Source organism: Protopterus annectens, chromosome 2.part2 (genome assembly GCF_019279795.1).
Source record: "Protopterus annectens isolate FY-2018-M chromosome 2.part2, PAN1.0, whole genome shotgun sequence".
In the NCBI taxonomy this organism is placed as follows: domain Eukaryota; kingdom Metazoa; phylum Chordata; order Ceratodontiformes; family Protopteridae; genus Protopterus; species Protopterus annectens.
In genome coordinates, this window is record NC_056730.1 from 509,837,917 (window position 1) to 509,858,385 (window position 20,469).

General features: G+C 40.2%; 1 protein-coding gene across 1 annotated transcript in view; it reads left to right on the plus strand.

The window, feature by feature from the left end:
* LOC122795685 (coiled-coil domain-containing protein 166-like) overlaps positions 1–20,469 on the plus strand; it is a 1,310,434-nt gene that overhangs the window by 760,078 nt on the left and 529,887 nt on the right. The window contains exon 4 of the mRNA XM_044063979.1: positions 261–405. Within this exon, the coding sequence (XP_043919914.1) occupies positions 261–405 (145 nt within the window). The remainder of the gene's footprint in view (positions 1–260; positions 406–20,469) is intronic.

The following is a 20,469-nucleotide window of genomic DNA, read 5'->3' on the forward strand; positions in this document are numbered from 1 at the left end:
CACACTTCAAAATTGTTTCTATTGCTCTTATTTGTTTTAAAGTCTTGCGGAAGTTTTATATTTGCCTTGCCCAATTAATCTAGTATGTTGTCCTTGCTTATATATGTTAAAATTGACACAGACAAGAAAAAAAGCATATGGTTCTATTTTTCCTGAGCTAAATAAAAGCTGTTGTGTTGTACAATGTTCATCAGTTAACTTTTGGATGTCTGGACCATGGTTCATATGTAAATAAGTTTGTTGATCTGTTTATTCCCCAGCAAGAATACATGACATATATGTCAAAACGAACTCACAAGCGCCAGAATGCCATCATTACACTAAGTGACCAAAACCAGAAGGAGCTTGAGGACATTGAGAAACAGAAGAATGAGCTACTAAGCCATTACATGGAGAAGAAGAAATGTAAGATCTTGCTTTTGCCATTTCTTTGGAGCTATGGACTGAAAACATCTTTGTCATCTTTCAGCTGTAACTTAAAATGGTTGTAAGACTCAATTTTTTTTCTAAATTTAAATAAAACTTAACCCATGTCTTTCACTAACATATTGAATAACAAATTAACTTGTGATTTTAAAATCCATCAGTCTGAATGAGATAGCTGACAAGACCGAATTAGTCATCATTTAAAGTTTGAACTTTGTGGTGACAAACTATTTAAGAAACAAGAACAGGAATTACCGCCAAGAACCAGGTACCGGTGTCCAAATAATCACAAGTCCATATAATAAAATACAACAAATGGACTCAGGTAAGGCTCCACACTCCAGTTTAAGAAACTCCAAGTTTTTAATCATGAATAAATAAACACACGCGCTTTCACAAACTGCTTCATCAGGTGTTAACAAATACTAAAACTCTAAACCATCCATGTTAAGTTGTCAATCTCGCCTTCATTCTTGCTGGATGGGTTCGGAGCCGATCCTCTGCTCTGACTCGGCCAGTACTAAAGCTCGAGAGCTATTTCCACCGGCTTGAGGCTCCCCTATATCCCACAATGCTAGGTGGTAAATACCCAGATCTCGTTTGCCGCTTTAGCTACGAGGTGCTTGTTTCTACCGGCTCTGCAGGTTAGTGACTTTTTATAGTTGTAAAACTTCAAAACCCCTTATTTTTTTCTTAGAATAGTTTTCTTTACAGTTTATTAGTTAACTATCCCTAGTCTCCTTCGGGTTCCCCTAATTGTTTTTCCCATTTATCCCCTGTTAATTTTCTTAGGCCTTCGGGCCCCCCTCCCTTCCCCTTAGTCATACTTATTGTGGGAGTGGTTGGATTATTTTCCCCTTTCTTAACAGGTGTGTCTGTGTGTGTGTCTGTGTTTCACAGTTTTTGTTTGGGATGTCTAAAGACTCTAAGGTCTCAGGCTTTAAGAAGTGTGACTCGTGCTGTCAGAAAATGTCTCTGACAGACGGTCACACTTCTTGTGTGTATTGCCTGGGACCTTTGCACCTGCAGGACTCTTGTTCTGTCTGCCACGCTTTCAGTCCAAGAGTCCTGCAGGAACGCAAAGATAAATTGATACTGCGAGGCTTATTAAAGCCTGAAGGCTCCCTGACCCAGACCGTGTCAGGAAAACCTTCCAAGCCTTCCAAGGCGTCGGCTCCAGCTTTGGAGCCGTCTGCTGGTGGCTCTAAGGCTTCTTCGACATTGACTCCATCTGGAGCCGATGTCTCTAAGACTAAAACGGTTACCTCGGCTCCGGCTGGAGCCAAGAGGTCCGAGACTCAGATGGCTCCGATAGTTTTGTCGGAGCCATCTACTAGAAAGAGGTCTAGATCCCCACCCATTGGCTCTATCCACTCGGCACCGGGATCTCCACTATTATCAGAGAGGAGCCATAGGTCCCACTCCTCTCGGTCCTCCAGACTGCCCGACCATGATTTAGAGAGGGTGGTCAGCAGACTTCTCAAGTCCCAGGCACTAGCCCAAATACTGCATAGCCCTACCCAACGGTCAGTGGCTATACCCATCCCTTCCTCAGTTCCTCCTCCGATTCCCATGAGTTTGGAGCTTCTCGGAGCCGTGACTGTCGGTGCGTCAGAGCCGATACTTCCACTTTCGGCTCCGTCGTCGGCTCCGATCTCCTCCTTGGAGGGATCTGGGCATCGGGCTTCCCTCGTCGGCTCTGAGGGGGCGAGTGGCATCGGACCCTTGCCCGAGCCCATTCTCCCTCTCAGAGCCTCGGCGCTGGTGAGCTCGGCCCCGACATTGGCCTCGGAGCCATCCCTTTCGGTGCCGGGAGAAGTCCTCATCTCTTTGGAGTGGGGATCTTCGGCCCCGCCTGATCGGGGCACCTTCGAGGTCATGCGGAGCGTACTAGACCCGATGTCTGCTCCACGGTCGGCTCCTTCAGTGCCTGCGATGGTCTCTACCTACCCTCTCTTCCCAGACCGTAGAGAGCCAACGTCTCAAGTTTACCCACTGGGAATATCCTCCTCTTCCGAGGCTTCTTCTGATCCTTCAGGAGAACCCCCTCGGAAGAAACAATGCAAGAGGAAGCATATCCAAAATAGTAAAACAGCGAAAACCAGAGGCAGAACACAGAACCAACTCCAAAAAATAGCGTAACCAAAATATTTTAATATCCGCTTTCATCCTTGGACTTCCTCAGAATAAATAAAAACGTTTAAAACCATCATTTAAATACAATGTAAATTAATCACAGGTTATTGATTGGTCAAGTAATGATCTAATTAATACAAACATCATTAAATAGTTGATCTGAAGGAAACCTGTTTCACAGGAACAGAGAGGAAATAGAAACATTATGCTTGTTTATACTTAACACATTGTTTTTTAAAAAACATTTGATGTTGACTGCTTCATTTAAACCTGGAGCTTGATCAGCAGAAAGTTTGATCTGCCACCAGGTTTCTCTTTGTTCTACCAGATTTTTGAAATCCCCACCCCTGAGGTCTGAATGAACCACCTCTAAAACAGAGAATAAAAATTTTTTGAAGTTTAAACAATCAATGGAATGTTTGAAAAGTGCACTGTTGTCATTGCTAGTCTTAATATTATAAATATGTTCTTTAATACGAGTGTGCAGGCTCCTAGTAGTCATCCCTACATAAAATGCAGGGCATGAACTACAAAAACAAATATAAACTACCCCTGTGGTCTTGCATGTAACATATCCAGGGACAGAAAAAGTACGGTCTATGCCCTCAAGGCAAATGACAGGTCCTTTGGCTATAAACCTACAAGTACTACAGTTGTTGCATGGAAACATACCTTTAACTTTTAAATCTCCATGGTTTCGATTATAAGAATGATATTCAAGAGCTTTTTTAACATTGTATGTATTCCTGAAAACAAAGGAGGGTTTGTTGCCCAACACACCAAATAAGTCTGAATTTCCGTGAATAATTTTCCAATTTCTCGTCAAAATGTCACGAATCTGATTATTGTCAATACTCATGTCCAAAGAACAAACTAAATTATAATTGCTCTCCACTTTAGTAAAAGTTGAATTGGATAAAATAGTGTTCTCATCATCAAGTATGGCCTTATAATTTGATTTCCTTTTAATATTTATATCATTGATAATGAAATTTAATAATGGTAAATGATACCCTCTAGAAAGAAACATATTTTTAATAAATTCAAATTCCACTGATAAATCATGATCCCTAGTGGTCATCCTGCATGCGTGGATGAACTGTCCCTTCGGTATATTTCGAATAACATGCATGGGATGTGCACTAGTATAGTGCACATAACTATTTGTGAAAGTTTCCTTCCGGTGTATTTTACTATGAAATCTCCCTTCTAAAATATCCCACCAAAGTTGAACATCCAAAAAATTGACAGACTTTCCAGAACAACCAAGAGTGAACTGTAAAAAACCTCCAGTCTCATTTAATTTGTTGAGAAATTGCTCAACTGTAGCATCATTTCCTTGAATAATAAAAAGTAGATCATCTACAAAGCGACAATAAAACAAAACATGAAATTCGTTCTTAACTACACTTAATATGGTGTCCTCCCACCAAGACATGACCAGATTTGCATAAGCTGGGGCCGCGGACGAACCCATTGCCACACCTCTTTTCTGTCTGTAGAAAGTTTTCCCAAAAAGAAAAAAATTGTTTTGTAACTTGACCAATCAATAACCTGTGATTAATTTACATTGTATTTAAATGGTGGTTTTAAACGTTTTTATTTATTCTGAGGAAGTCCAAGGACGAAAGCGGATATTAAAATATTTTGGTTACGCTATTTTTTGGAGTTGGTTCTGTGTTCTGCCTCTGGTTTTCGCTGTTTTACTATTTTGGATACGTTTCTGTGGTTTTTCTTTGTGGTTACTTCTTACTTTTTTACCATGGCGGAGGAAACCGACGAGGTATTACTGAACCTTAGCACTTATCCTATTCCCGAAGGGGAAACTCACAAGGACATCAATTCGTTATTTGTTTCAACTCTCGTCGACATTCAAAAGTCATTAAAATATCTGGTAGCTAAAGCCGATGCATCTAACGAAGAGGTAACGGAGACTTCTAGTCCACACGGTTCCTTTAAGGAACTGGATACTGTTGTCGAGGTGGAGCCAACCAGTGAGTGTTTGAGGCGGACAACAACAACAGATGGCTGCCGGCACTTCAACCCACGGATACAACATCAACGTGGTGCAATTCCTACAAGGCATGATGTTAAACAACTTTTGGATTCCTTCAATAACCCATTTGCGAAGTTCGTGAACCAGGACTTTTATTGCGAAGGGGAAGTTTTGAAGAAACGTGAAACACTGACCAGGTTGATAAAAAGGTTTCGTTCTCTGTCTATCGAGAATCACTACTTTGAGAGGTGCATTGAATTGAAAATAATGCCTAAGGGACTAAGGTTTTTTAAATGTCCCAATGGCGTTTACGTCGGAGACGCTTTTTTTGACAATTTGGTCACCTTCTTTAATGAAGCAGGTATGTCCTTTCTTAAACTACTTGTTGAAAACAACGTTTTAAAAATGTCAGATTTAAATTTAGAAATTGCCCGTTTGGAGGAAGAACTTTCTTGTGTTGACAATGTGGAATTTCTAACACCATTATTTGAAGAGGTTGATAGGCATTCCGTTGAAGTTACCAACAGAAAATTGGTCAAACTTCAACGGGACATTACAGCGTACAAAAACAAGACGGCATACTCCTTTTTTGCTTCAAACGGTAGAGAAAGTAAAGGGTTTGTCAATAGTAAAAATACTGCATCTAATCCTGGTGCTTATAAAAGAACAGACATTTCCGCAAATGTTAGCCATACAGGACGGGTTATGGCTGCTGTCAACAAAAATGTTCCAGCTGCCAGTCTTAAGACAGTACCAGTAGCTGGCCAGTTAACATCTTTTGGCAATAAAGATTCTTTAACAGGAAATGACAACTGTTTTTCGTCTAGTAATTTTGACTTTGACTCTGAACCTGAAAATAACACTGTTACTAAACAGAATACTGACAGCCTTTCGAGTGAAGTTAACACGACAGGTTTGGGTAACAAGACTTTTTTAGGCAAGAAAAATCCGATGACAAAGAAGACGGTTTTCACCAGAAGCAGGACATTCATGAATTCCAACTCCTCGGGGGAAGAGAATTGACAAAAGAAAAAGAAAAAGAAGAAACAAATGTTTTTGATATTATAAATTTGACTGACCTTGACTTAGGGCCACATGAATTACATATTTTAAGGTTAGGACTTAACTTTGTTCCTACCAGGAAGGCTGATTTATGTAAGACCACTATTGATATCAAGAAATTTACACGGAGATTAAATCTCTCTTATATTTTACATGATGTTTCATGTCACAACAAAAAGTTAATAAAATCTTCCAGTTACAACCCCCCATTGCTACACACACTGAAAATCTATGAAGAGGCTTGTTTACAAGACCTACATTTTTCCTTGGCAAAGAAAGATAGGCCAACACACAATTTAACCATTGATGAAAGAAAAGCACTTAATAGGTTAAGAAACATAAATCATAATATAAGATTTATGAGAAGTGACAAAGGTGGAAATATAGTAATAATGTCTCAAGAATCATATAACCTTAAAATGTCCAAATTATTGGAGAATCATGATGAGTATGAAGTTATTACACTTTTTGACATCAGGAGAAAGGAAAGATTAATTCATTCCTTTTTGTATGATGCCCTGATGTCAGGTGAAATTACCTTAGAAGTCTATGATTTCTGTTTTATTGACAAACCCAGAATTGGCATTCTATTTGGAATTCCGAAGACACACAAGGATCAATTAGATCCACCTTTTCGGCCAATAGTATCTGCCCCCCCACTCGGTTACTGAAGGGATAGCCCTTATTATTGATGCCATATTAAGTCCATTGGTGTCTGAATTTGATTCTTTTCTTAAAGATTCTTGGCACTTTTTGAATAAATTAAAGGAGAGCTCTATTACTAGGATGTTTGATCCAGACAAGCATATTATATTTACACTTGATGTTATATCTTTATTCACTTGCATACCCCACGAAGAAGGGGTGGATGCAATTCGTTGCATTTTGAGTAAAAACAAAAGCTTTAGAACAGGACAAATTTCCACTATCTGTAGATTTATTGAAATTTTGTTACAAAACAATTTTTTTCTTTTTGGGAAAACTTTCTACAGACAGAAAAGAGGTGTGGCAATGGGTTCGTCCGCGGCCCCAGCTTATGCAAATCTGGTCATGTCTTGGTGGGAGGACACCATATTAAGTGTAGTTAAGAACGAATTTCATGTTTTGTTTTATTGTCGCTTTGTAGATGATCTACTTTTTATTATTCAAGGAAATGATGCTACAGTTGAGCAATTTCTCAACAAATTAAATGAGACTGGAGGTTTTTTACAGTTCACTCTTGGTTGTTCTGGAAAGTCTGTCAATTTTTTGGATGTTCAACTTTGGTGGGATATTTTAGAAGGGAGATTTCATAGTAAAATACACCGGAAGGAAACTTTCACAAATAGTTATGTGCACTATACTAGTGCACATCCCACACATGTTATTCGAAATATACCGAAGGGACAGTTCATCCGCGCGTGCAGGATGACCACTAGGGATCATGATTTATCAGTGGAATTTGAATTTATTAAAAATATGTTTCTTTCTAGAGGGTATCATTTACCATTATTAAATTTCATTATCAATGATATAAATATTAAAAGGAAATCAAATTATAAGGCCATACTTGATGATGAGAACACTATTTTATCCAATTCAACTTTTACTAAAGTGGAGAGCAATTATAATTTAGTTTGTTCTTTGGACATGAGTATTGACAATAATCAGATTCGTGACATTTTGACGAGAAATTGGAAAATTATTCACGGAAATTCAGACTTATTTGGTGTGTTGGGCAACAAACCCTCCTTTGTTTTCAGGAATACATACAATGTTAAAAAAGCTCTTGAATATCATTCTTATAATCGAAACCATGGAGATTTAAAAGTTAAAGGTATGTTTCCATGCAACAACTGTAGTACTTGTAGGTTTATAGCCAAAGGACCTGTCATTTGCCTTGAGGGCATAGACCGTACTTTTTCTGTCCCTGGATATGTTACATGCAAGACCACAGGGGTAGTTTATATTTGTTTTTGTAGTTCATGCCCTGCATTTTATGTAGGGATGACTACTAGGAGCCTGCACACTCGTATTAAAGAACATATTTATAATATTAAGACTAGCAGTCACTAAGAAGGAATTAGCTGATCCTTCGGTACCTATCCATCCTCCTAATAAGGAATCTAGGACTATGGATAGGTACGGTAAGCGGATGTTCTCCTCAGCGACCTTTGCTATGCGTTCGCTGAACTACTTGTGTCACTTCATCCGTCTTCAGAGAGATATGATCAAGGAAATAGGTGATGCTTTGCAGGATCCAACAACTGAGGGGTTTTGAGACAAAATGAACTCCCAGCTGGCAACCCTGAATTCAATTGTCAACTCCTCCATGCGGCTTCTTTCTTATGCGGCCGATGGGGCGAGTAGGGCTGCTGGCACAGGTGTAGCTTTACGACGTCACGCCTGGATGCGGCTTTGTAACTTTGCGGACCCTTTCAAGGTGTCCTTCACCAATTCCCCTTTTGATGGTACAGCGTTGTTTGGACCTCAGGTGAAGGACACGTTGACTAGGTGCGAACAGGATGGCAAGACTCTCTCTGCCGTGGGAGTCCGGTTTTCTAACCCTTCCAGACCGTATTCCAAGGGTCAGAAGGGGGGGGAAATGTGGTTCTGCAAATCACAGGGAGTCTCGCCTGATGCATGCAGTCAGTTCCCCTCTAGAGGCAGAGGGGGGAACAACAATAGACGCCGCCCTAGGGGCAGGGGGGAGGATCCGCAGAATCAAGGTAGCAGAGAGACTCTCTCTGACAAACCTTTTCAGCATCCCTGAGAAGCTGCCCGACTGTCCACCTTCGGAGGCAGTCGGAGGAAGATTATCACTGTATCCAGAAGCCTGGCTTTCCCTCACTCAAGACTAATGGGTACAGTCAATTATATCCGAGGGTTACAAAATTCCCTTTGTCCACATCCCATCCCAACCAAAAGGGCCCCTTCCAGACGTTCCACCCAGTCTAAGGGAACAAGCAGCGCTAGAAATATCAAAGCTGCTGTCAAAAAGAGCTATCCAGCCAGTCCTGGCAGACCAGCAAGGATCCGGAATCTACTCCAAATTCTTTTTGGTTCCAAAAAAGACAGGGGACTGGAGACCAATATTGGATCTCAGCAGACTAAACAAGTCTGTAAACAAAACAAAATTCCGGATGGTCACGCTTCAGTCCATTCTACCCTTCTTGGGTCAGGACAATTGGATGTGCTCAATAGACCTTCAGGATGCGTACTATCATATCAAGATGCACAGACGCTCCAGAAGGTTCCTCCGCTTCCGGCTGGGAGCCAGTCACTATCAGTTCAGAGCCCTGCCCTTTGGTCTCACTACAGCCCCCCGAGTGTTCACCAAATGCATGACAGTGGTCACGGCTCATCTGAGATGCCAGGGATTCCAGGTGTTTCCATATTTGGACTACTGGCTCCTTACTGCTACCACCAGGCATCAACTTCTCGTATCCAGAGACTACACCATTCATACTTGTCAAGCTCTAGGCATTTCCATAAATTTCAAAAAATCTGCCTTGTTGCCTTGTCAGGCCATTACCTTTATAGGCGCCACCTTAGACACAATTCATCTTTCCGCGAAACTAACAGAGCAAAGAGTATCAGATATCCGCAAACATGTTCACATTCTTCTTCAATGTGACAGGATCAAAGCCAGGTTTGTCTTGAAGGTTTTAGGTCTCATGGCAGCTGCCATTACACTTCTGCCTCTAGCACGGTTTCACATGCGGATCCTCCAGTGGATGCTGTTTTCTCAGTGGTCCTTCCAACAGCTCCCAGTGTCTCACAGTATTCTGCTGACTCAATCATGCAAGAAGCATCTAACTTGGTGGATGACCTCCCCTCAAGTTCTTCAGGGCAGATCATTTGTCCCCCCCCCCTCCGGTTGCCACGGTGACAACGGACGCCTCCCTGATCGGGTGGGGGGGGCATTGTCAGGGCAGGACGGTCCAGGGCACATGGCAACCTTTCGAGAGCCATCTGCTCATAAATGTCCTGGAGATGAGAGCAGTACTTTTAGCGTTGCAAGCCCTTCAGCACTCTCTTCCCACCGGGACTATTGCAATTCAGACAGACAATATGTCTGTAGTATGGTACATCAACAAACAGGGCGGAACCAAGTCTTATCCCTTATGTCGAGAGGCACTCAGACTTTGGCAGTGGGCAATCTCATCTCAGCGGTTTCTGATAGCAACGCACATCCCCGGGAAGTCCAACATGATAGCAGACAAGTTGAGCAGGGCCATACTCATATCACACGAGTGGTCTCTCAAACAATCCGTGCTGGAAGAAATTTTTTCAGAAATGGGGCCGACCTTGCTGCGATCTTTTTGCTACTCCCCAAAACAGCAAGTGTCGCGATTTCTTCACCCTCTTTCCCCTACCAGGTCAACCCGCCAGGGATGCTCTAGTCCACGATTGGCCCCGGGGACTTCTGTTTGCCTTTCCCCCCTTTCCACTGATCTCTCAAGTAATTCAGAAAGCTACCGCATTGAGAGTCGACATGATCCTCATTGCCCCTTACTGGCCTCATCAGATATGGTTTCCGTTCCTTCACCGGTTTCTGTTGGAGCAGCCTTGGCATCTGGATCCAGTGCCAGATCTTTTGACCCATCAATCGGGTCAGCTGCACCACTCCCTCCCATCTCTCAACCTCATAGCTTGGTTGCTCCGCTTCCTACCCTAGCCAGGCTTCCTTTAATTTCCCATTCGGTCCGTAACATACTTATAGCTTCCCACAAGTCTTCTACAAGAAGGATTTACAATAGCAAGTGGAAACGTTTTTCCTTCTGGGCAGCAACTAATAACATAGACCCTTTCACTGCACCTATCCAGTCTATACTAGACTTCCTGGCAGAACTTTTTCACTCAGGTTCTTCTTCGTCTACTATTAGAGTACAATTGGCGGCTATATCTAATTTCCATGTAGGCTTTTCAGACTCCAGCATCATGTCCCATAAACTTTGCAAAGCCTTTCTAAAAGGTATCTTTTTGCTCAAGCCCCCAATTAGAGACCCCCCACCTCAGTGGGACTTAAATTTGTTTCTAGCCTCCTTGATTCTCCCCCCCTTCGGACCGGCCGCTTCCTGCTCTCTGAAATTGCTTTCATGGAAAACCCTTTTTCTAGTAGCCATAACATCTGCTAGATGGGTATCTGAACTTCATGCTCTTTGCAGTCGTCCTCCATACTTAGTTTTCCACAAAGACAGGGTGTCCCTTCGGACCAACCCTTCCTTTTTACCAAAGGTTTCTTCTGAGGCGAATCTGAATCAGACAATCAACCTTCCAGTTTTCTTCCCTAATTATTCCAACAAGGCAGAACAAAAGTTACATTTCCTAGATGTTCATCGCCAGCTTCGCTATTATTTGGATAGGACTAAACAGTTTAGGAAGTCTAACCAGCTCTTTCTATCCTATGCAGAAGGCAAGATGGGCCTTCCAGTTTCCAAAGTGTCCCTTTCGAGATGGCTGGCCTCTGTAATTTCCTTCATTTATGATCTCAGACACCAAAAGCTACCATCACGACCTAGAGCTCATTCAACCAGAGCGTTAGCTACGTCTGTAGCATTTCAAGACAGACTGCCCATAGATTCCATCTGTCAAGCAGCTACATGGGCTTCTCCTCATGCCTTTATCTCGCATTATAAATTGGATATGGCCTCCAGAAACTGGGCTAACTTTGGTTCCACCGTACTCAAGAGTCTGTTCCGATGAGCCACCCAGGATAAGGGTGCTAGGGACGCGGTCCCATCCAGCAAGAATGAAGGCGAGATTGACAACTTAACATTGAGAAGTTATGTACCTACCATAACGTTCCATGTTAGTTGTCTTCTTCTTGCCTTCTTTCTTGCGTCCCACCCGCCTAGCCTGGACAGACCGAGAGGATCCTTGGGATCTTTTATCTTCCACAGCGTCAACCACCTCTATTGCCCCTGTTTGATAGTTCTACAGGTAGTCTTTCTATAGAGGTGGATTTCCCTTTTCTCTGCCTCTAGGAGACCAGCACTGCTATTCTTTCAGCTATCAAACGAGATCTGGGTATTTACCGCTTAGCATTGTGGGATATAGGGGAGCCTCGAGCTGGTGGAAATAGCTCTCGAGCTTTAGTATTGGCCGAGTCGGAGCCGAGGATCGGCTCCGAACCCATCCAGCAAGAAAGAAGGCGAGAAGAAGGCAACTAACATGGAACGTTATGGTAGGTACATAACTTCTCATTTTATATCATTACAAAGACATCACATGATAAAAAAACTCTCATAGTCACTTGATCAAAAAGCATGATCATAAAACCCATCATTTAAAGCATATGCAGATACTTAATAGTGTCAACATGCAACATGTACAATAAATAATATAAAAAATTCTAAACACAGAAATATTATTACGTCCACAAATAAAATAAAACATATACAAAATATATATTTTCTGTTAGTAAGCATTCCTTATCTAAACAATGGTCTGGACTTCAAGTTTGGTCTCAGGGGAATATATTAATTCAGCCCATGTCCAGCAACCCCCTGAGTCTAACTATCCATGTGACCTCTAACTCCTCAGTTCAATTGCAGACATCACCTTCTCTGACATATGTATAAACCCCGCCTATAGCCATGAACTTAAACATATGTGTCGAATCGGTACTTATATGTTTTGATAACGCATTTGTACTATTTTTATTCATGTGATATATATGCTCATGGATCCTATCTTTAAAACATCTATCCATTTTCCCAATGTAAAACTTCCTACAGCATAAGCAATGTGCAAGATAAACTATATGCTTACTTTCACACGTAGCAGTAACTTTGAACTTATAAATCTTTCTTTGATCAGAATAGTCAAATTCTGAAATGGTATCTATGAGACCACAAACAGAACATCTGCCACACGGTTTAGTTCCAACCTCACGCTGAGCAGAAGGGATGTTCTTAGGAAAACATAGATGTCTCTTTAAAGACTTCTTGTTCCTAAAGAGAAATTTAGACTCACAATCTATTACCTTGGCTATATCTTTATCAGTTGTTAGAATATTCCAGTGTCTACATACAATGTCCATATACCTAGAAACATCACTGGTGTAACTCAAAGGTACCTTCAACTTACCCTTGCGACCTCCAGCACTATCCCTCTGGCTCATAGTATAGCCCTCAGAAAAGTAGGGTCTAGCTTTAGTGTTCCTCATACTTACATCTGTAACATTAGTTTGTATTATACTCTCTTCATAATCTTGTGCCCTTAATTCACTCGTAACTGTCCCAACCTGTTGCTGGAAATCATCTTCTCTAACATTTAATCTTGACACCCTAAATAACTGATTGTGTACCATGTTCCTAAAGGTATATGTTGGATGCATACTACCCTTCTGAAGCAAGCAGAGGATTATGGCAATATTTATACGACAATATATAGGAAAGACTGCCATATAAAAGATGGTTTAGAGTTTTAGTATTTGTTAACACCTGATGAAGCAGTTTGTGAAAGCGCTTCTGCTTCTTTATTTGTGATTAAAAACTTGGAGTTTCTTAAATTGGAGTGTGGAGCCTTACCTGAGTCTGTTTGTTGTATTTTATTATATAACTAAGAAGACACACACCAGAAACTTGGTTTGACCCTTCTTATAATTAAACCATAACTTTTGGATCTGACCTATACCAGCACAACTTGTACCTTTCTTTTCAAAGTTATTCATTTGTAACCTTGAAGTATGCTGTTATAAAGTTTTTAAAAATTGCAGCAAAATTTACTAAACAAATCCAATCACTTCCTTTGTAGAAAGGTAGGTTGTCTAAAATTTACATGGCTGCTTATCTCTACACACTGAAAACAGTTATTAAATCTTATACTCTCCTAACAAATTACTATTGTCATACACCACTATTCCACACATAGTTTTGGGTCAAAATCATAACACCAACCATCACTGAGATATTACTCTGTATATGTGACCAGACTGTGAAATAATCTTATAAAAGGAGTTACAAAAATTTCCAAAAATAACAACTTTAAAAAGGCAGTAAAATTTGTAATTGTAAAGAAAGGAATCAAACAGCCCATCAGGGCTTGCAGAATGATCATATTTGATCATAACTTACTATATTCTAGATTAATATTAATTTGAGCCATAACGTTTTTTATATTATGATGGATGATTTCAACCTCTTCTGTATTTTCCTTCCATCAGTCTTTTATCCTATTCTGATTAATCCTTTCCCTTCCTCTGTTCCTTCCCATTACAGTTATATTCCACCTGCTCTTGTATAACTCTTTTACCCTCTTACTCCCCCAAACTTTTCAACTTTTTTTGTATTCCATTCAATGCCGTATGCTATGTGTTTATTTGTAGGAAGTGTTTAAGAAACCTTATGCTATAGTTTTAAATATTATAATTTTAATTGTCTTCACTAGTGTGAAAGTTACCTTATGTAAGCTTATGCTTTTTCAAATTCATAGTATTTTTGTTCCTGTTTTCATCCTGACTGAATTTGTTTATTTATTTTGACATTTGTTGACTGGGTTAGTCTGACTGGGTAGATGCCCCTTTTCAGCGGAGACCTGAGGAGAAGAGCTACAGAATTAAACACTGATGATATAAACAAAGGAATACCAAAAGTTACAATTCAGTTACAATCTTTACACATCACAATACAATAGTTTATACATTTGTTGCAAGAGCAGGTATCATTAAACATTTTGAAGATACAGAATAAAACATAAAATAATAGGTAATTACATTCCATAAAGATGCAGTGCAAGATTGCAGATAGAGAGAAGTAATGACAAAACAAGATTAACATAGAGTATGATAAAATATAGGAATACAATATAGTCATATGACCATTTTGGGGAAATAGGTAGATGGTCTAAAAAGAAAATCAGGTTTGGAGTAGAGACAAAGCAAGGAGAGTTACAGTAGATCAGGTTGGGTCATTGCAAGACCACATCCTGGAGTTTAATATGGTGACTTTTAGCCTTCTTTTGAAACAAGTAGTGTCAGGAATCAGTCTAACATGTAGGGACATTTTTTTCCAGGCTTTCACAACAGAGTGATTATAGAGAAGCTTGCCAATGTTGTTAATGGGTTTTTATATCTCAAGGAGATGTTTTTTAGAGCTGCAAAGAGTCCGTGTAGGAATATAGTGGGGGAGGAGTGTAGCCAGAATGGGACAAGAATTGGGTCAGTTAAGGATACTGTGTGCTAGGTATAGTTGAGGTAGGAGTAGCTGTTGTTGCAATTCAGACCACTGAAGGTGCTTAAGGGATAGGCAATGGTGAGAGCGATAGGGTTTATTTGATGTAAATCGAGCGATATTATTATAGGTAAGTTCCAAGTTATTCAAGAGATTAGCTTGTAAGTTAGTGAAAATTGGGACAGCGTATAAAAGGGTGGGTAGGAATAGGCCTGTGAAAGGGTGAGTTTAGATTCATTAGTAAGAATATTTTGTGTCTATAGAAGAGGCCTAGTTTTTGATGTTTTTTATGCAGTGTTGTATATGCAAATTGAATTTTAATTGGTCATCTGTTATGACTCCTAGTAATTTGGTGTGATTTTCCACCTCGATAGTTGTGTTGTTGAGGGAAGGACAGTAAAGGAATCTTTTAGGTGTTGGAGAGATTTTGGGAGGAAGAGGAGAAGTTTGTTTGTTAGGATTAAGAAGGAGCTAGTTGGAAGTTAGTTATTTCTCTACAGAGTGAAGAGATTCTTGAGTAAGGATGAGAAAGTTAGAGAGATTGTTGGAGAAGGAAATCATTGTAAAATCATTGGCGTACTGAAGTAAAGAAGAGTGTTGATAGGATGTGTGTAGGTTGTTAGTGAAGATGTTGAACAGTAGGGGTCCAAGGATGGAGCCATGTGGAACCCAAATGTGAATGGGAAGGAAGGGTGAGAATGCAGAGAGCCATTTAACAGACTTTAGTCTGTTAGAGAGGTAACTTGCAAACCAACATAGTGTAGGGTTTGATAGATTAAGGTTAGAAGGTTTAGAGAGAAGAAGGTTGTGGGAGACAATATCAAAGGCCTTAGGTCAAGGAATAGACAGGAGACTAATTTATTGTTGTCTCTAGCATGAAAGATAGCCTGAGTGAAAGATACTAGAGCAGTGGTTGTACTGCGAAATGGACGAAAAACATGTTGGGTAGGGGTTAGGAGATTCTCATGTAGCAAATGGTTGAGAAGCTGTTTATGGATGCACTTCTCAAGGATCTTAGAGGTGACCGAGTAGCTATAGGCTGGACATTAGAGGGGTCATTTGAATTACCCCCTTTGTGTAAGGGTATAACATAAAACTTCTTCCAGGTGTCAGGAACAATGTTTTCTTTGATAGATCTGTTAATGAGTGTGGAGATGGGATAGGCAATGGAGTTTGCAGCTAGTTTAAGGAACTGAAGAGGTAAGCTATCAGCAGAGGGGGAGCACATTTGAGTTTACTGAGGAGAGAGTTGATATAGGCAGTGGAGACAGGTTTAAGAGAGAAGGGAGCTGTATGGATGGGTGGAGATGGCGGAGGTAGAGGGGTATGTGCAAGTATCTGTTTTAATTTGTTTCTGAATAGACTCAATGAAAAAGGAATTTAGAAGTGTGGCTATATCAATGGGAGATGAGTTGGAGGAGGGAGAGGGTGTTTAGGGGGTTCCTGGGTATAGGATTTTGTTGATAGAATTCCAGAATTTTGGGGGTTAGATTTTTGGTTAGTTTGTGGTTTTAGGTAGAAACTTTTATCTTTTTTGATTTGGTTGTAAGTTAAGTTACAACGTTCCCTGTAAGTTTGTAAATTGGAAGATTTGTTTTTCAACCAGTTTTTCAAGGCACTGCCCCTTTTATACATGAGGGTGCATTCTTGCTTATGTCTACAGAAAGATTCATGTTGTTTCTGCATGAATATTTTATGCATTCATACTCTCTAGCTTTATTTTATGTGGTCAGCATGGAGAGCTTTTCTCTCTGAGCTGAAATTAGTTCTACCAAGTCAGGTTGCATTGTTATGAAAAGAAAATAAGTGAATAAGCAAATAAATATATTTGAGACAATCTGTTAATTGTTAATCTCCATCTTGAACACTGTTTGGCCTTTTACTTGAACAATGTTTTGCAAATGTTAGATAACTATGTATGTTCATCATTTTCACTGCTACAGTAGCTTTTGGCTGTATGGCTTGTATCCTGCCTAGCAGCAGCACTGTAAAGCTCTGGCTCCTGCCCACACCTTCACTCTAACTGCTAATTGGTCAGCCCAATGGAGGGAAATCAGCAGCAGAATGAAGAAATCTTCAGCACTTTCATAACATACTTTTTGTTTGATGGCTAAACGTAGTATTTCAATCCCAAAAAGACAGATAGACTGTATAAAGTATCTCGAACTATCACATTTTTGTTTTCTTATCTTAGATTAGATCCAGCTGCGATATCAACCTATTTTCCAGCTGGCAACAGACTCTTGGTGCAAACCCCTCCACAGTGGACAAAGAAGGGAAGGTGTTGGACAAATTTGGTAACATCATTTTCTCTTCTTCTGTTTTAGCGTATAAAACTCTTAACTATCAGGCTTATATGAGGAAGTTTATTAATTTTTGTGCAGACAATTTGAGGGAATACTCTGTGTCATTTCCTTCAGATGATAGTTCCTTTATTAAGCATATTGTTTTTAATCTTTCTTTGAAGAGTGTGTATGATTGTACAGATACTGTGTCTAGAGCCACTGCTACTGGTACAATTTTGAGGAGATATTCCTGGGTATGTAACCAAAGGTTTGCTGATGATCTAAAGTCTGAAATTTTGAATTCTGCTTTAGATAAGGAAGTTCTGTTTGGCCCTTCTGCGACTCAGGTCCCCAAACAATTTGATGAAAGAGGGAAGTTAATTCAGGGAATGTCTATGACATTTCGAGTCCCTATTTGCAAATCTCCCAAAACTTATTTTCCCTTTAAAAGACAAAACAAGCAGGCCTTGCTAACTCAAGACAATCAAGGGGCAGAAAAGGGATGACAAGAGAGGAACAAGAAACAAGGATCTTTTCCAAAAAAGTAACAGTCTAATACTTCAGAATGATTATACTAGTATTCTGTCTCCAGTGTCCTTGCCCCTTTGTCTCGCAGTCTGTCCCAGAAACTGGTTATATACATTCTGCTTTGGCAACAGATTGTTTCAGACACTTGGATTTTAAAAATAGTTCAGGAAGGTTGCAGTTCTCACCTGATACAAATACCTCCTTTCAGGGAATTCCTCTCCATTCTTCAAACCAAACAAAGTTTTTTCCTCAGGTTCTTCATCACTTACTTATCATAGGAGTCATAGAAATAGTGCCTTTAGGTTCATGGAGCAAGGGCTTTTATTTCAGAATATTTCTTGTACCAGAGAAAGCATTTTCTTGGAGACCAGTTCTAGATGTTCCCTTTCTCAATTTGTATGGGAAAGTACCAAAATTCAGAATGCTGACCTTTTAAACTCAATTACCTCTTGTTCCTCCTTTGAGTGTCATAGTAATATTAGACCTAAAGGGTGGCTGTCATCATATTCCTATAGCTACAGGCTTCAAGAAACTTTTCAGATTCTCTCTATCTGGGTCACATTATCAGTTCTCTACACTACCCTTTGGACTAGCTACAGCTCCAAGGGTGTTTACAAAGTGTGTAGCTTCAGCGAAAGCTCATTGCAGACTGCAGGACATTCAAGAATTTCCTTATTTAGATAACTTACTTATATTTTCAGAGTCTTTTCCGAGATGTCAGGAGTCCTTAACATGAGTTCATTCTCTTTTTATCAATCTGGGATTTAAGGTAAATGCTCAAAAATCCTCATTGACCCGGTCACACAGGACTATGTTTCTGGGCTGTCTTTTAGACCTCTCAGGAAAAGACTTTTCTTCTGAAGGAGAAGGTAGATTTTTATCTGGAAACTTTCCCGAGCTTCTCCAATCAGTCTCAGACTTCTGCAAGGATCTTAGGGTTTTTGGCTTCTATTATTCTCTTGATTCCTTTTCCAGATTAACAAGAGGAAAATTCAATGGTTTGTAAAAACAAAAGAAAAACACACACACAGCCAGTATCTTCATCCCTTCATCCTCTGGAACTGCACTGGTGGAGACAGCAAGTGGCTATAAATGAAGGTCTTCCCTTTTCTCCTCAAATCCCAAGTCAATCTGTAACTACAGATGCTTCAGATTTATTTGGGGAGCAGTCTGTATGGGGGTAAAGGTGCAAGGTATGTGGAATGCCAAAAGTGACCAAAGCACATAAATGTCAAAGAGATGTTGGCTGTGTTCCATGTCTTGAAATCTCTTCATCAACTATGGTCCCTTAGTGATTACAGAAAGCAACACAATGATGTAGTGCATAAACATACAAAGGGGCAACAAGTCATAACTTCTGTGCAAGTTGGCTATGATGGCTTGGGAGGTAGCTCTACAGCAAGAACCACACAAGCACAGCACGACACAGCAACTGCAGAGTGGATTGTATTTCATTACTGCAACTAATCGGAAATTCCTTAAGATTCCAAGAGCAGGATAAGTTATTTCTTACACTTATTTCACTGAACTGCACTTCTGAAATGCTTATAATTGTGCTATACAGTTGATCTACTACATTTTGCACTGTTATAAAGCTTTTTTTATTGTTTCACTGCATTTATGTACTGTTTTAACTGTATTTTTCATTGGTAGATACTGTTTCATTACTCTAATTGCATGTTTACTGAATTACTTAACTGTAAACTGCTTTTTCATACTGAGAGTTGTATTTTCTGTTTGTAAGTGCTCTATCCGAGCTTTTCTATGCATTTTTGATTTTTTGAGGTTTCTGTGTTCTACAGCTAGGAACTGTAATAGTGTGCATTACTATAATTGTCTGTTTACGGTTAAAAGCATTCTCTAGAGTCTGCTTGCTCCTTGATCTATTTAAAACTTTCATTTAGTGGCTATAGCTAGGAACTGTAATTTGTAACACCCACCCTCCCGTGGTGTTGTTATACTTGGTGGCTTTGCAGTTGCCCACCCATACTGTATATTTGATCTGTGACACTCCTCCCAGTCTAGTGCCATTAGTTCATTCAATCTAATAGAGAACATTTGTGAAGGCCAACCCACTCAGATTCTTAACGTTGAAATAACTTCCAGCTTTTTCCATTTCCACTTTACTGGAAAAAAAATTCTAAGCTTGCTTCCCCCCTTTCCTGTGGCAGGTCTTGTGCAGATATGGATTTGCTGTTTCCAGGACTGTTTGTGAGCTCCTGAGTCCCCCCCCCCCCCCACTTAACTAGGGTTAAACTATTCCTGGCGCCATAAAGTCTGCTCTTCAAATTTTCCCATGCAACTAGCCAGCTTTTTAGTTTTAGCACTCCAGTCTGTTTCTTTGAGCTCAGCACTTGTTCAGAACTTGTTGTATGCACTAAATAAGCTACAAATTACTACAGCACTCAACTTTCCTCACTTGTCTAGAGGAAAACAGTTTTTAGTACTTAATAAATAAGCACATATCCAGGCATGTCTAAAGGTCAGCTCCCGGTGTTTTCTATTGTCTACCTGATGAATCTGGGCATCTTGGGACAATGCAGCAATTGCCTCATGTACACAGACAACCCTCTCCTCCTACCACCCAACACTATGACCTGTGAGAGATGCACTTATATAGCCAAACTGGAAGCAAAGCTCTCTTCACCAAAGACTGGACTAGACAGTCAAGAGGAGAAGGTAAACACTTGCACCGCACCACACTCATCACATAGTCCCTCAAAACCTACACCACCAAAACACACACAGAGAAGCACAAAACACACACCTACGTTTGTGGAGGCCCTCAGTAAAAATCTGCCCAAACAACCGAGACCTCCAAAGCAGAAATGCAAGCAACCTCCACCCCCAACACAACCCTAATGACACATAGCCCACA